This window comes from Cricetulus griseus, chromosome 2 (genome assembly GCF_003668045.3).
Source record: "Cricetulus griseus strain 17A/GY chromosome 2, alternate assembly CriGri-PICRH-1.0, whole genome shotgun sequence".
Classification (NCBI taxonomy): domain Eukaryota; kingdom Metazoa; phylum Chordata; class Mammalia; order Rodentia; family Cricetidae; genus Cricetulus; species Cricetulus griseus.
Window position 1 is genome coordinate 301875293 of NC_048595.1, and position 19979 is coordinate 301895271.

The 19979-nt window shown below is 39.7% G+C and overlaps 1 protein-coding gene across 1 annotated transcript in view; it reads right to left on the reverse strand.

The window, feature by feature from the left end:
* The window catches only part of Adgrv1 (adhesion G protein-coupled receptor V1), a 509614-nt gene that overhangs the window by 319396 nt on the left and 170239 nt on the right, over nucleotides 1-19979 (reverse strand). The window contains exons 70-75 of the mRNA XM_035440478.1: nucleotides 17775-17918; nucleotides 15221-15395; nucleotides 13070-13205; nucleotides 9903-10990; nucleotides 6311-6428; nucleotides 5070-5241 (exon numbers count right to left, since the gene is read on the reverse strand). Coding sequence (XP_035296369.1) covers nucleotides 5070-5241; nucleotides 6311-6428; nucleotides 9903-10990; nucleotides 13070-13205; nucleotides 15221-15395; nucleotides 17775-17918 — 1833 coding nt within the window. The remainder of the gene's footprint in view (nucleotides 1-5069; nucleotides 5242-6310; nucleotides 6429-9902; nucleotides 10991-13069; nucleotides 13206-15220; nucleotides 15396-17774; nucleotides 17919-19979) is intronic.

The window sequence follows — 19979 nt, forward strand, 5'->3', positions numbered from 1 at the left end:
TGGCAACAACTGCAGACAGTTCTTAGGCCAAAAGGTTAGGACTAATTGTATTTGTCCACTGTCACATCCACACAGGCTCTCAAAAAACATTGCAAAGAATCATGGCTATGCTTTCCTGGCAAACACTGCTAGTTCTTAGTTTAGGAGAAACAGAAATAATCCAAACTTGAAGAGCCAAACGAAGAACTTTAAGTAATAAAACAGAATTTGTGAAAATGCAGAGAAGGTTATAGTGCTTTATTGTTTTCATCTTCTTAAGAACACACTCATATTCCCCTTCTTCACTCTTGAGATAGGATCTTGTGGCCCAGGCTGGCCACAGACTTGTGCTCTTCATGCCTCAGCCTCTGGAGTACTGAGATTAAAGATCTGTGTCTCCACTTTCAGCTCTTTCCTGTTTGACATTTTCTTTGACTGAAGTAGGAATGTCCTATCCTTGCCTATGACTTGCATTTATTAGCTGGAAAGACAATGGAGACAATATTTCTTACCTATCTACAACTGCTTAAATATGGGCTTTTGGCCTTGCTCTAGTTAAGACAGTGGTTCCCAACCTTCCTAATGAGATGACCCTTTAACACAGCTCCTTATGTTGTAGTGACTCCAGCCATCAAATCATTTCTTTGCTACTCCACAACTGTAATTTTGCTACTGTTATGAATTGGAATGTAAATATCTGTTTTTGGATAGTCTTAGGTAACCCCTGTGACCCAGAAGAGTCATGACTCACAGGTTGAGAACACTGAATTAGGAGAAAGGCTATTATGCAGTTAGAAACATTTGAATCATCCTCCACATTGAGTCACCCCTGCAAAGAGGACAAACACAGTGCAACCAATCTCTGCTTAACCTACCAGCCCTTTAAGGTTCCTGTATCACTTCGTTTTAGTGTGTGGACATAGCCATGGAAAGTCAGGAGGATGAATGTGATTTAAGTGTTTTCAAGAACGTCCAGAATCGTGATGTATCAGCTTCTCTTTGCCAGTGTGACACAGTGTTACATTAGTAGCTGATGAAAACCTCACTGATGGGAAGTGAAATGCAATCACAGTATGGAAAACAATAAGACAAAGAACTCTAGACTTGAAAAAACAATATATTTTGGAGCTCTAATATAACTGAATCAGCCACAGTACCTGGACATTTGCTCCCAATCACCTTACTTGAAATTCATAAACATCAATCTCTAAAATGTTCTCCAATCAAACATTTTTTTAAACCTTGGACAATAGTTGATTAAATATCTTAGATAAGAAAAAATAGGATGACTCTGAAATATGAAACAGCTGTAAGGCAAAAATGCTTCCAAAAGATTTAAAAGTAATACCAAGATAAAAGTTAATGATATGTTTAGTAGCCTCAGAAATTATTTAATTTAAAAATAACTACAGCTTAGCAAGCAGTCAAAATTAGTTTAAGATGAAACTACAGAAATATCAAAAATCTTAAAGTATAAAAAATAGTTGTGAGTGCTGGTGAGATGGCTCAGCAGGTAAAGATGCTAACCACACAAGCCTGGCAACCTGAGTTCCATGCTTGCAAACCAATGACAAGGTCAAAAAAGGAAAGAATCCACTGTACCAAGCTGTTTTCTGACTTCCATGTTAGTGAAGTGGCCTGTGCCCCCCAAGTATTCAGACATACAGCAATAATAAATAAATAAAAAATTTTAAAGTTGTGTGACATTAATGAATTTTCATTAATGAACACTTACTATTTTGTTATTGTTAATATGCAGGAGAATGGAAATGTGGAAATATTGGGAACTTCTGTTAAGCATGTGTTTGTTAATTAAGAAACAATCATCAAAAATATGGTAGTATTCACTTATACTTTAATATTAACTCTTAAATCAGTGGCAGCCATGGTGCAATCTGCAGAACCACAGAGGCTATGTACAGAATAAGGTACTAAGGGGACAGGTAGAGCTCCCTAGGAAATGGAATAGAATACTTATGATGGACAGATCAGGACAGGGGTGACAGGAATGGGAGACTCAAGAGTGAAGGGGACAAGAAGAGGGGGGTGAGGGAGAGAATATGGAGAAGAACAGCTGAAATTAAGAGCCATTTGAGGGATAGTATGGGAACCTGATATGGTAGAAGTTTCCATGCGTGTGTGTGTGTGTGTGTGTGTGTGTGTGTGTGTGTGTGTGTGTGTGTGTGTATGTGTGTGTACACACACATATATGAAAGCATGGGCATCTCTTGCTACCAAATTAAGCTTACAGTACCAGGAATGTTGTTGTTGCCAAAGGGGTCTGTACCATGGAATCCCCCAAACAACCAAGGCTGTTGTCAAGACTCATAAACTGATGACAAGGCCCTCTTGCTGAAGATAATACCTATGCAACTTATTGAAGATAGAGAAGTCTAGCTGGTGCATACATAGAGCCTTCACCCTTATATTCTAACGTTTTTGGTACAAAACGTTAGTCTGTGCACACCAAAGAATAAATGGAAATACCAACCTAGTGGTGTCCTACAATGCTAGTACAATGTTGGCACAAAGCTCGTGGAAGTAGCCATCCAATATCTGATATGACTTAAGGCCCACTCCACAAGATAAAACCCATACCTAACACTGCTTGGGTGACCAAGAACCTGAAACTAGATAGCCACAGCCAGACAATATGCAGGGAGTGAAAGATTTCAGAACACTCAGCCCTCAATGGGATGTTCCCATCAAAATTCCTGCACTTAGGGACAAGGAAGCCCCACAGAAGAGGAGGCTGAAAGAGTATCAGAGCCAGGGGGAGGACACCAAGGAAACAAGGTCTTCTAAATCAACAGGACCAATGCACATGTGAACTCACAGAAACTGAGGCAGCATGCACAGGGCCTGCACATGTCTGCACCAAATGGGGTCCTAGAGCTGAGAGAAATGGATATACGCCCCATCCCTGACCCAGAAGCAAGCCACAATTGATAACCACTTGCAAATGAAAATTTAGTTGTCTCCAAGGAAGTCTTACTGGGGGAACAAACTACTCTTAGGGACCCTGGACTTTCTTTTCCACTTTTTAATGTCACAGGTCTTTTGTGTATATATTATGGCTTCCAGTCTTATGCTTTTTATGGGACTCTTCAGTGTGCAAATGAGTGGAGTTCTGTCTATATCTGGTTCTTGTGCCTTTTCTTGGGTTCTTTTTCTTCTGTTTGTTTTGTACTATTTTGATGTGTTAGTTTTTGTTCTATCTTTTATATTATTATATTATAGTGTATTATTATTTCCCTTAGAAGCCTGTTTAGTTTCTAATGAAAGACAGAAAGGAGGTGGGTTGGCAAGAGAGGGGAGGTGGAGGATCTGGGAGGAATTGAGTTAGAAAAAAACTGTAGTCAGGATATAATTTAAGAGAAGAAAATCTATTTTCAATAAAAATAATTTTTTAAAAAAGAAACTCATCACTGTTCTTTTTGCATTTAAGTAGCTTATTAAGTAACTTAATAAGAAGACTGAATATAAAGATTTATTTCTAGAAAAAACAAAAGTGTACCAAAACCAGGGAGAAGTGATTAGCACCCGTGAAACAAAACCAAATGAAGCAGAAATAGGCCAGCAGTTGCCTTTTCTGACACAACAGAACACTTGGGCTAAAGAAGAGCAGCCTGCTCTCCCATCTCCTCCAGGCTGCCCTCCTAGGTACAAGGAGACAGATAAGCAACCTCACACTTGCAGAAGTTCTAACAGGACGTTTATACAGATGTCACTGCAAAGTTTAAAGAATAAATTATTCTGGGGAGAAATAGGGTATTGAGAAAATTATCCTTGAAGGCATGAAGTAATAAAAACTATCATGGATTACTTGATCATCACTTCTCATGTGAAACAGCTAGAGGCTGGAACTAGGTCTCACAACCCAACAAAGACAAAGTGGCAATTACCAAGGGCAAGCTTCAGTGACCAGTGACGAGTGGACTTTTCAGCTTCAGAATAAAAATTCCACAAAATATGAAAATATGTACGGAGACAGCCTTAGATGAGATTAGTATAATTATTATGGCAATTCTCAAAAGGTGACAAAACAAAGAGAGAAATAAAAAAACTGAAACCTACAATGATGTTATTTTAAAACAGGCTTGAGTGCCATGAACAGCTTCAAGGCAAGTGTATCTGTGTGCACTTCAAGGCAAGGCTTTCTCTACTGTGTGATGGTTGTGGCTCATGCAAAGAAGCCACTATGATTTTGAACATTCATATCATAATCTGATGAACAGGTTTTTTATTAGATATTTTAATTTAATAAATATGCGGCAAAGAATAAACAGAACTGAGTGTACCTTAGACATTTAAGCATTAAGATCTCTCAGAAAAGTTAACAGAAAAACAGCTACACATGATTATTAAACACCCTGTTAGCTCAGTTGGGTTATTGTGACATAGGCCATTTGAATGACGCAGACTCTCTTGGCACTGGGGTCCGTGTCTGTCTCCCAGAGCCACATGCAACACGAACCAATACTCCTTTGTCTGAGGATGTACCAAGCAGGCTTTCTGTGCCTCTTTTTATAAATCAAAACTATACTACCAAAGAATATGTAAAAGGAGAATAAAGATCCCTCATACAAAAAAGGATAAGAATGGCTGGAGAGATGGCTCAGAGGTTAAGAGCACCGACTGCTCTTACAGAGGTCCTGAGTTCAATTCCCAGCAACCACATGGTGGCTCACAACCATCTGTAATGAGATCTGGTGCCCTCTTCTGGTGTGCAGATATAAATGGAAGCAGAATGTTGTATACATAATAAATAAATTTTTTTAAAAAAAGAATAAGAAATGTTTATGAATACGAAAAGAGCAAAGCAGTAAATAGTTTGAGTCAGTTAGAGATACTAATATGGTTGACACATAGCGAATGGCTAGGCCAAGGGTACCCTAGAAATGGCAAGAAACAAAAACATAGAAAATACTCTTGACAAAAATTGAGGATGGCACAAATTTTACATCTAAAATCTAAAAGAGGTTTTGACATTTTACCTAGATGTAATTACCACATAGTATGCAAGTTTCAATATCGATGCTCTGAGATGAGTAATTCTAAAGAAATGGTGAGCAGTTTGTAGCACTTACCTTCTCTGGATTGAGTTCAAGGTGGATAAAACACCGAGTTTGACCCACTGGGCAAGTTGTGACCCCTGCCACAAACCGGAGTTCATCTGTTAGGTTTAACTCCTCTTTCTGGAGAATGGTGACTGTTTGGTTAAGTGTGACTCGCCAAAAGACCTGAACATCTTCAAAGGCCCTGTGCACACAACAAATCCATGCAATGAAGTAACAGAGTGACACACAGTGCCTGGCAGGCATGCCAGCTGCCCATCCTCCTCGACACTGTAGTGGCACTTACTGTATGATTGACAATGCTGAAAGTGAGGAACACTTCTAGCAGATAAAAAGAAAACTACAACTCATGGTCTCCATAGTATCATCTGACTACACACTAATCAGTAATGAACTGACATTCAGTGAGGAATGTTAAGTGAAATTCCTTTTATCCAATGTAACAAAAATGTACAAATAAAAAGTAGACATAATCTCCAACCTCAAGTAAATGGATGTTATTTGTCTTTTTTACACTAATTTTTCTAGAGGAAGACACTGCTCCTACAAACAGCTATAATTGTAACACTTACAGCCAAACCATGTCCTGCATTTAGAATTGGCCCAATGGAGGCTTTAGTCCATACACATGTACATGTACATACCAAGTAAAGACAAGGACTGAGCTCCCAAATAGAACTCAAATGGCTGCAGAGAAAGCTCTGAGGCCCTCAGTGTCTCTTGGAGCTCTTTGGACAATCAGTCATCTCAGAGTAATTATCATGATAAAGTGATGGCCTAAATCATCTGACATTGATTTGGATGGTATGTAAAACATTGTAGGCATTCCTATGATATGGTTTAAACCCCGATGTGCTAAGTAACAGAGAGAGAATGATAGCACCTCCAGGCTAGTGGGGTGGTTCAGCCAGAAAAGCACTGGCCAACATAGCCTGCCAACCTAAATTTATTCCTTAAAACCTCTGGGAGGAGAAAAGTGACAGCCTTCTGACGCACCCATACCATCAGATGAGCACATCTTCAGCACCACAAATAATAATAAATACATTTCAATTAAAAGACTGTATACTAGCAAACTAACTTACAGAATGCATACACTCTACCTTCATCATTCTGTATGAGTCTTAAATTCTGTATACAATTTCAGGATTTTACATCTACACAAGCACATGCATGCACATGTACATATATCTACACACACACACACACACACACACACACACACACACACACACACACACACACACACCTACCTGTTTGGCTGCCTTGTGACAACTAGGTGCTGTCTGCTCTTACCAGCTCCTTCCCTCAGTTCCAGGCCTCTTTGGGATTCCTCACTGAAGCCTATGATGCCATTGGGGAGGTCACTCCCTGGAAAGGAAAATGGAGGGCTATCATACACTTCAGAATTTATGAGTTCTCCAGTGCCACAGTAGTCTTGATAACCCAGAGAATATAAATGAGAAATTCACAAGTGGGAGGTGAGAGCTATAATTTTTAATAAGTTGTTTCTAAAACATTCCCAAACAGGACAAAACATGGTACATTAAGACAAGGCAAAAGCTCTCAGATCGAGGATGGGCACATGATTTTCTAACACACTTACAAGCCATTGGCATTTTACATCCCACATAACACAAGCTCCACCAGAGAAACAACTGTTTCTTGACAGCTGTGTTGCCAGGACAAGGAGAGTGCCAGCTCGTGGAAAGCATGTCGAAAGTATTTGTCAAGTAAATGAACTATGTAAGTAATTCACCTTCCTTTTAGTGGGTCAACAGTTTATGTCAGCCACATACTTCTCTACCCCAGGAGAGAGAGAAAGAAAGAGGGAGAGGGAGAGTGGGAGGGGGAAGGGGAGTGAGAGAGAGGGGGGAGGGAGAGGGAGAGGGAGAGGAAGAGAGAGAATAAATGAATAAACAAATCCTGATCAAACAAGTGTAAGTAGCTCAGATTATAAGAGGTCATAGGAACCATCTCTCTCTCTCTTTCTCTCTCTCTCTCTCTCTCTCTCTCTCTCTCTCTCTCTCTCTCTCTCACACACACACACACACACACACACACACACACACACACACACTAAGAAACTTAAGCAGGATCCAACCTGGGGTCTACAGCATGTTCACTGTCACTTCCGAATGTGGAACAGGCCAGTGTCTAAACTACTGTACACAGTGCCTCATTCTGAGTAGCCCAGTCTTTCAGAGTGATCCTAGAAAAAATGATCCTACAGTAGTCAGTCTTAAAAACAATTTGAGGTCAATCTCCCAGCTCTGAAGTGTAAGAAAATGTGGACACTATGTGTCATGAACATTCATGTGATGGGCTACATTTGTTCTCATTCTTCCTGTGTGCTTTTTTAACCAGCTACATTTCCAATCCTCATTTTCATCAACTAATCATTAAAATAACTTGTTAGGTGAGCATCAGAACAATATGTTAATTTTTTCTCTTTGGTAGCAATTGTTCACTCCCCAGCTTTAGTTCTCTTGTTTCCTGGTAGTTTATAGTTTCCTGTTTTCTTTTGTAGAGCAAGAGCAACTGATGGAGGTCTAATTAAAATTTTCTTGTCACATCTACAACAAATTTGAGCTGCATTTTCAAAAAGGTGATTTTAGATGTAGAATGTACCATGATAGATTTAGTACCTGTTAGAGACAATCTTATTATAAAGTTGTCTCTAACTCTAAGTGTGAAGAGACTATGAAGACTCTTTGAGGATAAGAGGAATCAATAAAGTCAATGATCTAATTAAAACAAATATTATTAGGAGAAAGGGCCAGGTTTATGAAAGACAAGATCAGATATTCAGGCAGAATAAAAGAATAAAGGACCTTAAATAGTGCAGTCACATGAACATCACAGGGGATGGTATCAGGTGTGCTGCATCAGATGATATTAACAGATAGGAGTCTATTGCATCCCAGACATATGACAGAACATCTCACACTGCTCAGACATTTGAGAGTCACAGAGATGATATTTGGGGAGGCTTTGGTGTGTTACATTGACTGATAAATGGAGAAGCAGGTTCATGCCAATACCATTCTGATCACCAAAGAGGCATCTAACCAGGACTAAAGTTCAATCCATTACTAACGGAACATGGTTTGGAACAGTGAGGAACCACCAGGAACCATTTTTATTTCCAATGGACTGAATAGGCCACACTAATTGATAGATAATTTGGCTGTTAGCTGTGGTCATATCTGAATGGCTATAACAAAATATTTAAATCATAGAATGTGAGGGTGATGCTTAATTCCACATCAATTTTGGTAGAAATTACATTAAGCTGGTATACAAAGCTTGCAGAAATGAATTAAAATTTACAATGTTCCCAATAAACTGTTGGAACAGGAATTGTATTAATTATAATAGTGAAAATTCAGAGGATAACATACATTGGAAAAACACTATAAAGAAAGTTACTATGACATCATAACTGAATGACTAAAATAACATAAATACAAGGAAGCATCAAGCCTTAACAGCGAGTCCTGAGGGCTAGCATACAGCATCTGAGTAGTTAATATCACGGCACTGTACACTGTAAGACTGCTAAGACTACACCGCCAATGTTCTCACCACAAACATTAAGTATTTGTGTGTGTGTGTGTGTGTGTGTGTGTGTGTGTGTGTGTGTGTGTATATATATATATATTATATATATATATATAATGAGAATATACATTATATGTAGTTTTAATTATTTGACATTTATTAACAAATCGAATTCTACATGTATGAAAATAGATAATATGTAGTCAAAATAAAATGCAGTCATAAAGTGACCTTGTAATTACTTTAGTTAGTTATTGACAAACTGATCTACTTTATCCAATGAAATATATAGCATCATTTCAGATGTAAACTACAAGTTACCACCAAATCAAGATGTGTGGGGAACTCCTAAAATAACTAAAAATATAAGCTGGTGTTTTATGTGTGTGTGTATGTGCATATATACACATATATCATATGTGAGAGGGGAGAGAGAGAAGCTGCAATGCAATCACTGTTATTTGCATTAGATCAAAAACAGTAGAAAATTTTAAACTATTATAACATAAATGTATAGGACTTGTATGTGTGTATACACATGCATGCACATGTATATCATGCATACATATATATATGTATATATATGTATTTGTATGTGTGTGTATCCAACTACCACAATGATTATATAAATTATGTTCAGTTAAAAACAACAAAAGATACTAATTTTAATCTAATCATAACAAATACAGAAAATTTCTTGACAATGACATCTTTATTTTAGGATTGATTACTGAAAGTGGTTTGAAATTTAAAATAAGCTTCCAAAACAAGATAAGCAATCATATGTTTGGACAACAAAAACAGCATTTTTCTAAGAAAATAATGTGAACCTCAGGATTTTTCTCTATGTTGTGAAACTACAGATTTACAGATCATGTACCTGACTCTTATCTATGTAACATCTATAATACATTAAATTGTAGTCTATAAACAAGATGAACTCACGTTATAGTTCATTACTTTAGGAAAACAATTAGTTGTTGTTGTTGTTGCTATTGTTATTTAGACAGGTTTCACTATGTCTCTCTGGCTGACCTTGAACTCACTGTGTAAGCCAGACTGGTCTTGAACTTAGAAATTTCTGCCTGCCTCTGCCACCTGAGTGATGGGATTAAAGGTGTGTGTGTCACTATGTCCATCCTAAAGGAAGGCAATTTTTAATGAGTTATTATGAGTGAGTCAAATAACTGTCTTAGGCTGAAGTTTGGACCACTCTTATTAAGCTATTGATTAAACTATACTGCAAGTCCACACAGCAACTCCATCATGCATTGTCATTACCTGTGATGATGACTACAGCGAAAGCTGAAAACCCAGCGTCGTCCTTTCCTCTCACAATCTCCACTCCCCCTTGAGGGTCTGTAAGAAACACATAGAAGAATTCCTGTCCCTCAGGCTCATCGTCATCCAGGACCTGAACTGACATTTTATGTTCTCTTTCCCCATTGAGAAATGTAAAGCTGAGTGCCTGTTCTTCAAAGTCTTCTTCTTCTACCGCCCACGTTAGGTTGGCAACTCCATAGACATCCTGAAAGGGCCATATACTTGGTTCCTTCTGAGCACATTTTCCACCAAAAGTCCTCACTGTAACGCTGACGTTGCCTGTGAAGCCACCTGTCCTCTGGATGAGGATTTCTGTGGTGTTTTCCGTGTCTTCTGCCACATAAATGATAGGAGGTCCAAGGCTGAGTATTCCATAGTCCACAGCATGAGCAGTTCCCGGGGCCAAATCAGGGTTCTCCGACATGGCACTGTGAGTGGTGACAAGCTTCTCGGGGGTGGCAGGCCCATCTGTTGTCTCTGGAAGCGTGGCAAACATCTCAGTGGTGTATGGAATGGCAATTACCTTGCTTTTGTTAGGGTGTGAGGTGGAACCAGGTTCTACAGCAGGGAGAGTGTTGTCAAGTGCCACCATCACTGCCGTTGTAGGGACAGAAACACCCACTCCAGCCAGGTCATCATTGTCCAGTATGGTGACCAATGCAACACTGTGATCTAGATTTAGACGAGGTATCCAATTCACATCTTCCCTTCTCAGTCCCCTACTTTCTACTGAAGTAAGATTAATGTAAAAAGTTTCTTCTATCTCAGGAAGTGGATCATTAATAATGGTTATTTCAAAATCAACCTCAGCTTGGAATCTCTGAAAAGAAATTTCCCCATTCTGAATGGGCTCAAAGTCTTCCAGAGGCTTGGCACTTCCTGCCGTTGTCTTGTAGGAGACTGTAAGCAGATCACTGTGAAACCCAAACAGTCTTTGCACATGTATTCGGATTGTCTGTGCATCCTCCAACACTGTGACATTTCTTGAACTAGGGGAAAACTGGAAGACCCCCATGGGTTCAATTTCAGCAGTGGTGAATCCTGACCTGGGAAAAAAAATTCAACCACAAGGACTGGTTTTACCATAGGAATACCACTATAGAGTTCTTCAATACGTCAAACGCTGCTCATTTCATTCTAGAAATGCTATGTTCTTTCAAACGCCATAAAATTTTATTTATACATGACAAGTAAAAACTACAAGAGAGGCACAAGCAGAGGCTGCAACAGCAGGGACAGAACCTAACGGCATAGGGGAAGTGTACATCTGTGCTCTGTTGCCCTGTGTAACAGGGCAACGGAGCAGCACTCTGAAAGCCTAAGACATGAGGGATCTGTGGCCAGGACAAAAGAACAAAAACCTCTATGATACTCTGAAAGTCAGCCTCCTCTCATAACTACCAAGCAGCGCCATTCTCTTGTACTGTGAGCAAAATTCTTTTGTCTTCCAGCTCTCAGTAAGGAAACTATTTTCTCATAAAAATTTAACTAAAACTTGAATGTGAGTTGGAAGAAACATCATTGGTTGACCAATTTATCCTTAACTCTTGCCTATGTATTTTTATTGGAAAGAGTTACATCAGAAGTTGTATTTAATGTTATACAAGCCTACTCCTAACCACAGACATATTATCTTTGGGTAGAATTTGTAAAAACTGTACATAAATATGCTTCATATTTATATCCTAATATGTCAAATTAATTCATTACATAATTGTTAATTAAAAATCATTAGTGATTCTTTTTTTAGTTGGATACCTCAAGTCCCTCCATCTCCACTGAGAAGCACATAAAATATAGTTAAGAGTTCAGACAGTGGCTGGAAAGCCTGAAATCAAATACTAACTTGGAGTATAAGATATTGGACTCAAAAACCAAAACAAAACAAAAAGATATTAGGCTCATTATACAAGCTATCTTGTTCTGGTTAGTTTTTTGTCAACTTGACACACGCTAGAGTTACTGGTAAACAGGGAACCTCAATTGAGATTGCCTGTAGGGAAGTCTATGGGGCATGTTCTTGATTAATGATTGATAAGGAAGATCCCAGCTCAATGGGAGCAGTGCTACCCCTTAGCCTGTGATCCAAGATTGTATAAGTTAGCAAGCTGAGTATGTCATGAAGAGCAAACAAGTAATCAGCATGCTTCCACGGACTCTGCTTCAGTTCCTGCCTTCACATTCCTGCCTTGACTTCTTTCCCTCAGTGATGGGGTGCCAACTGAGTGTTGTATGAAATAAACCTCTTCCTCCACATTTCCTTTGGACATGGTATTTTATGACAGCAATAAGAAACTAACTAGAATACCACCTCTCAGCCTCTTTCCTCATTTATAAAATGGGATGTACAATGCTCAGTACACAGTTGGTACAGGAGGAAGCAAAGCAGGGCAGGCTTACAGAAATCTCTGGTCTTAGGGTAAGCACTACAAACCCATTGGTCATTAATGTTGCTGTAAAAGACATTGAAATTCGTTAGCTGAAATCTTTTCTTTGGACAAATGTTATTTTAAATGGGATATTATAATTAAACCATATTTAGCTCAACAGACAACCACTTTCCACCCACAAACAGGTATGTAACCATTCTTGAATGCACACTAGTCCTTTGGTGTGTCTCTCAGCCCTGTCTATTATTCTAACAGAGCCAATCCCAAATACGAGAGAAGTCAACTGCATTTAGGTAGAACATAGTTATCTGAAAGTATACTTGGTTCTATATAAACAGTTATTACAGATAAATAAAAATGCTAAATGAAGTTAAACAGGAAAGAGCCACTGATTTCAACAAGTCGTGCCATTATCTAACTGTGGCCCTTTATACATGTCCTGAGTGATGTGGGAAAATAAGAGTTTGCAGCTCTTCCTCAGAGGACAGATCCCTTTAAAAACTGGAGATTATGGAATTAGGGAAGCTGTGAGCTGGGTACAGGTCAAGGAGAGCTCACTGTAAGGCAAAGAATGTGGGCGTCTACTATAAGTATTCTCTGTCTCTGGCTGCAAGCCATGCATTGCTCCACACCAGAATTGCATTTGCCTCTGCAGCAAACCCCACGGTGTCTTGTTCAAGTCTGAATGAAACACTGCAAATGATTCCTTAGATGGTGAAATTATCCTGGTCATACCGTAGCTGAGCTCCACCAGCAGTGCTGCTCCTCAGGCCTGACAGATGAAGGACAAAAGCCTCTGGCCAACCAGGGCTGGGAAACAACCATAGTGCTATTTCCTTCCTCTTTTCTCCATGCAAAAAAGAAAGGCTCCCTGAAAGAAGAATGGAGAAAGTTGCTTACCACTTCTCACTTCTGTCTTTTAAATTCTAGTCTATGTGTGTGGATATTTTGCCGGCATGTATGCCTGTGCATTATGTGTGTTCAGTGCCTGTAGAGGCCAGAAAAGGTCATAGGATTCCCTGTGACCAGAGTCACAGTTCCAAGCCATCTGGTGGGTGCTGGGAATGGAACGCAGGTCCTCTGGAAAAGAAGCTAGTACTCTGAACCGCTGAGCCATCTCTCCAGGCTACTCGTGCTTCTTAAAATAGAATGTGATGCTAAAACACACGCTGAAATGACATATTTTCCGAATTTTGATTTGGTTCCAAAAACATAAAATGTTTAGTAAAGGAAACAAGAGATAAAGACATTTACAGAAATCTCCTGAGACAACATAGCCCTGTTTCTTGCTCACTGTTTCCTTCTCTCTCACCTCCTCCCTCCCATTCCCTTTTTTCCCACTTCCTTCTCCTCCCTCTTTCTCTTCAATTACCAAATCCAGCACCAAAAGAGAATGGCTGGAGTGGTGTTAGGCAATCTTACCTATAAGGTGGGTGTTAAGCTGTGGTTTAAATTCTGGCCACAGCAATTTTTAAGAGTTTGACATCACAGGAATTTGGGGTAAAACATTACAATATGTGTATTTTACTTTAGATTACCTCAGAAGAAACTGTCATGAGTAAAAAAGATTGCAACTGTTAAATCTAGCCTATGAGTTTAGGAATTATACTTATTATTCATTATATATAAATGTTTTTATAAGAGCTCAAAAGAGTAGTCTAATTTGTTTGAAAATAAATACTTACTGTTTGTGAATTCCTTCTCTGTTTAATCAAGTTATTAAAAATTCATTAAATTTGTTTAAATGTTACACACAAGCAGAGTCACATACAAACATATGCATAAAGAACAATTCTATATGTACACTGTAAGTGCTTAATTATACATAGGCAGACATATCACCACAAATGACAGAAAGAACAGAAGAGTACCAATAAGTAAGCATGGGGATGGGGGCTGGAATGCAAATAAGAAAGATAATAAAAGATTTGTAATTTAGGGGATGAGCCAAGAAGGAAACAAGCATCATTAGTACATTCTAATACATTGCATCTGGAAACAAGCATCATCAGTACATTCTGACACATTAGATCTGGTTTCCTACGTGATGGATGTGAAATGCTCTACCCAATGAAACTCCAGTGTATGGCATCAACTCGTGAAGCAGTAGAAGATTCATGTTACACGGACCAATACTTCCACTGCCATGGCAGCTCACATACACTGCAGTCATTTTTGGTGTCTCAATTCTATTCTCTTCTTCTAAAGGGCTTCCTTCAGTTTCTTGGCTAAATAAAACTTAGGAAAACAAAATCATTCCATCTTAGGGAATGTGGATTTTAGCTCTTACATCAGAGTCTTGAGATTTATGAGTCACATTAATATTACCTGGTGAGCAGGGAAACAATGTAAATAATGGGGGGGAGGGTAGAAAATTCTGAGACAGAGATGAGGGGTTAGTTACAACTGCCATCAGGGGAAACTGCTGTGACCTCTGTGCAGCACAGCTGAGGTCACACCATCCAATATCCACTCATTACTAGCTCTCAAAGGGCTACCCACATAAATTTAAAAATTAAGTATGTGGAGTGACACCTGCCCATATATCAGAAATGCTGGAGAGCATGTAATGTGTACAGAGCTGTTTCTTTTTATTGCTGTGTGAGCCAAATAGGATACTGAAAGAGACTTCTAACAAATCCCCACGGAGCTGACCCAGTCGGGTACTTGATCATCATCATGGCACATGATTTCAATTAGATAAGTTTCTCTCCTCCTCACTGAGGAGCCTGTATCACCACAGTTATGCAGAGGAGCACTATCCTTATCTGGGAGCACTGCTTTAGGACTCCCATAGCTCAGTGTGCACAGGAGGGATGACCCCAGAAGTCTGTCAATTGCACAGCTCCATAATCTGCAGGCTGGAGTAGAAGAGTGACAACTCACCCAACGTTGGTGTCATGTTGCCGATGACAATGGGCTCAGGGACTTGTGACCCAGGAGCATATCCTGTGGCCCAGGCCACAGAGAGCCTGCCATATGTGCCTCTTCTAGAGATCATGACTTGGCTTGTGCCGGCTGTGATGTCGGTGAGTTGGAAAGCAGTGGTTTCAAACCCAACCTGAAGAAAGATATGCTTAGAGGATGAAACTTCTGCCTAACTTCCCTGATCTCCGAAAAAATGAGTTAAACATTAACTCATCCTTGGATTATACAATATATCCCCCATACATATGAATATATATATATATATATATATATATATATATCAGAAGAGAAATACTTAAGAAATATCTGATAGGAAATTTTATTCTGTCCTATGCTTCAGATTACAGTTTCTAGCTTTCTTTCTTTCTTTAAAGATATAATCATTTAAATTATAAAATATTCCCAAAAGACAAATAATGGGGGATATCCTTCTGTATATATGTTTCTCTTATTGATTAATGCATAAAACACTGATTGAACAGTAGCCAGGCAGGAAGTATAGGCGGGGCTACCATATGAGGAGAATTCTGGGGAGAGGAGGCAGAGAGGAGCTGCCAGGGAGATGCCATGTAGCTGCTGGGAAGATAGGACACCCGGGGAATTCTCAGGTAAGATAAAACCAGAGACACTATGTAGCTGCTGAAAGAGTAACATGCTGGAGCATGTTAATTAATAATTAAGAAAGAGCTAGCCAGTAAAAAGCCTAGGTCAAACATTTTCTAATGATTGTAAGTCTCTGTGTGTTTTTTGGGGGCTAAATGGCTGTGGGACCAGGTGGGACAGAACCTCCGTCTACAGATAAATGTAATAATAAATAAATGAAAGCAAAGCTAAACACTGTAGATTACATTGCTTTGAAAGTCTATAGTGGCTATGTGTCTCTCGTTTGCTCATTAATATTATGTATAACCCACTAGATTGCTGAGGTTCACCTTGACCTCCCAATCTCCCAGCCCTGGCCTGAAGTGTGCTAGGATAACAGACAGGACTGGCCATGACCAGTTCTCAGAGAGCATTTGGTGTGACTGGTTCACTGGCATCTTTTGGAACTCAGCCTATCTAGGACTGAAATTTGCCTCTCAGACTTAACACATTTCCTGTCTTCCTCACTGAAGTAAGACTGGATAGTAAGGCTTTCAGTTATTTCATTAAATTTGACATTTTGTGAGGCTTGGAAAGCTTCCAAGGTATGTTTGCGGTTGTCTATTTGTTCCGTTGGCATAACTAAGCTCCGCAGGATCATAAAATAAGAATTCGTGTTAAGGCTAACTCTTCCCAGGTATGTGATTTCTAGCTAAAACTCGTTCTAATCAGTGGTTTACAAGAAATTAGACTGATTCCCAGTCTAGTACTCCCATCTGAATGAATAGCTCAGGTTACATCTCCTGGCCTCAACAATGGAAATCTAGTTACCACTGAACCAACATTGTAGAGTACGATGTATCTCCTCTTTTAAGGCTCTGATAGGGCATGCCTGAAAACATGGGTTTTCTGAGGAACACTTTTGGACCTCCAGAAGTCCAAAGAAGTCCAAAGAGCAATGGCTACTTTAAGATGTTTCTTTTCTTTTTTGAACCAGAGCCCTGGTTACTGTTGACCCTGGGCCTGTAACTAACTATGTAGAAGTAATTGGTCACACAGAGATTGCCTGCCTCTGCCTCTTGGGATTAAAGGTGTGTGCCACCATGTTTGGTCTATTTTTCTTGTTTTTAATATTTGTGGACTCCATTTTAGGGACAAAACAAATTCATTCCCTGTGGAGGAGATGTCCAGGAGAGAACAGCCAAAGAGCATACACCAATGACCTGAAACCATCCATGCCCACATTCCTGACAGGCCTTCTATATATCCCTGGCTTGCACTCTTCGCTGGGCCCCCTGTAAAGTAGTGGGGCTGAGCTATGTCTCAGATCACCTTGGAAAATACATGCTGTAGTCAACAATTTTTTTCTGGAAAAAAACTAAAAGTAAAGGGGCTTTGGTGTTGTTTTTGTTTTGTTTTGTGTGACTGGGAATAATCTTTTCCCACGGAGACCTTGGACTGACAAATTATTTTATATAATGGATCCTTTGATATTCATGGGATATTTTAATTTTGAGAAAGTGGTTAATTTTAGAAACAAAAACAAACAAACAAACCATACAAAATCCCCCAAAACTCTTTTGTTAGTCACCCCCCCACCCCCATGTAAGTCAACCATACTCCAGTGGGTAGTCCCACCCCAAGAATATAGGGCCAGGACAAATTAAATTTGATGGGTTTTAAAATTTTATAAAAGGGGACAAGAAATTGAGGGAGTGGGGAGGTGAGGCAAAGATCTTGGAGGCATTACAGGGAAGGAGAAGAAAATGAACATGATCAAAATCCACTGTGAATTGAATCCAAAATTCAATTCACAAAGAATAAAAAACAAAATAACAGTTTAAAAAATAAATTCTTGAAGACCCTAGTGCTTCCTGTTCATACTGCCCTCTTGTGGTTGACTGAGAGAACTACACCCAGAGCCAAATACCTGGGAATTGGCAGCTTCCTCAGGAACAGGAACAACTGCAGATTTTGCTTCTGGGAGAATTGTAGGCATTCCATAGAAAGGTCCACTCAGAAGTGTCACCGACACCAACTGTAGGGTGAAATTGGAGCCCAGCAATAGGAAGACCTGTAAACAAAAGGTTATGTAATCTTCAAAGTAAAATACAGGCATGAGGCCTGGTCACACACACTGCTTCAGTTTTGTGAGTAGAAGGCAGGCCTTTGTCGGTACAGGCCTCCCCTGGTGTTTAAAAAGAAGCCACCAGATTTTAGAGGGTCTGGTGTGCAGCTGTAGTTGTAGAGAATAAATACACAGACTTACAAAGAATGACTAGGACCATGGGAGAAGTGTGCACAGAGCCAAGGAGATGGAGAACACACACTGGAGAAAAAGTAGCTAACCCAGGGAGACCACTTCTGACCTTCATTAAACAGTAACTAATGATTCTAATGACAGTGACTTAGAACAGACACCTTAGTTATTTCAATACTTAGGGCAAATAAAAATCATAAGCCCATGTGCTGGATTACTAACGTAAAAAGTTTAGCAACTAGCAAACTAGGTAACCCTGCACTTACAAACTGCTGTCACACTAGAATTATCTGAAACTTGGAATGTATCCTCTTATCGAAACACAGCCATTGATGACAGTTCACCCCTGACTCAGTCCAGACCAGGAATATTCCCTAAAAATCTGCATCATTGTGGTGTCAACTCATCCTGCCTGTGAAGCATTTCCTTTTACTGTAGTCAACTTAGCCATCATCTTGTCCTTAAATATGCAAACCTCCACTGTCTCAACCATGCAACATGAGTGAAGCACAGATTTCTTTCTCTCAAGATAGGCCAGTGCTAAGCAAGCAAACCATAACATTGTAGGTCCCCACAACTGCATCCCACCTTTCCCAAATGTCCCATCCCCATGCATGTCACCTAATATTTGGCAGCTACTAATGTTTTTATTCCAATTTCATAAAGAATAAAGGATCAGATACTATTTTGAAATACCAAGTACTTTTTGTCTCTTTTGACAGTCACATTGGTTCTATCCCAGTTCTCTGTGCTGTTCAGTCTCTGGGACCTGGCCCTCCAGGCATTGTCAGGGGCAGCCTCCCTCTCACAGTATGAGTCTCAAGCTGGACCAATCATCGGTTGGCTACTCCCACTCCCATAACTTTTGTGCCACCTTTGTCACAGCATCTCTTGTAAGCAGGGCAAATTGTAAGTCAGAGGTTATTTGGCTGGATTGGGGTCCCAATCCCTTCATGGGAAGTCTTGCCTGCTTAGAGGAGATGGCCAGTTCAAGCTCCTTATCTCCCACTACTAGGAGTCTTAGCTAGGGTCACCCTCTTAGGTTCCTGGGAGTTTCCATTGCATTAGGTGACTAGTTCATCCCATAGATGTCCTGATTCCAGAGTCATACTTGAATCAGTTTCCCACAGCTCTGCAAAAATGTAGGAGTAACTGTGAAATCAATGCCTTACCAAAAGGCTCAGCTTTCTCCACTCATTAAACACCAACAAAAGTAAAGACCTAAATGTGGAAAGGATTAAAAGTTTGCATGATATGGTAGTTTGAAAGAAAATAGTCCCCATAGGCTCATAAAGTGTGGCACTATTATGAGGTGTGGCTTTGTTGGAGGAAATGTGTCATGGGGATGGGGGTGGGGGGACTTTGAGGTCTCACATGCTCCAGCCAGGCCTAATGTGTCTCACATGCTCTTCCTGCTGTCTGCTGATCTGGGTGTAGAACTCTCAGCTCCTTCTGCAGCACCACGTTTGCCTGCACACCACCATGCTTCCTGCTATAATGACAATGGACTAAACCTCTAGAATTGTAAGTCAGCCCCAACTAAATGTTTTCCTTTATAAGAGTTGCTGTGGTAATGGTGTCTCTTCACAACCATAAAGACCCTAGGATGTGGTAAATACAAATTCTTCTAATAGGCATGCTGTTTATCATGTAAGGAGGTCTAACTGTCATGGGTCATAAGTTTATATGAAACACAGATGACATAGATGGAAAATTACTACATTTCCCCATTAGTGTGGGCTTCTTTCTACTACCAGAATCATTGTAAGTAACTCTGGAAGCTGTTGTTCGGGAATATAAATGATATTAATTAAAATGCAGCTTCATGCTCAATTAAAGCTTTCCTATTTACAACAGTTCTCGGTTGACCCATGG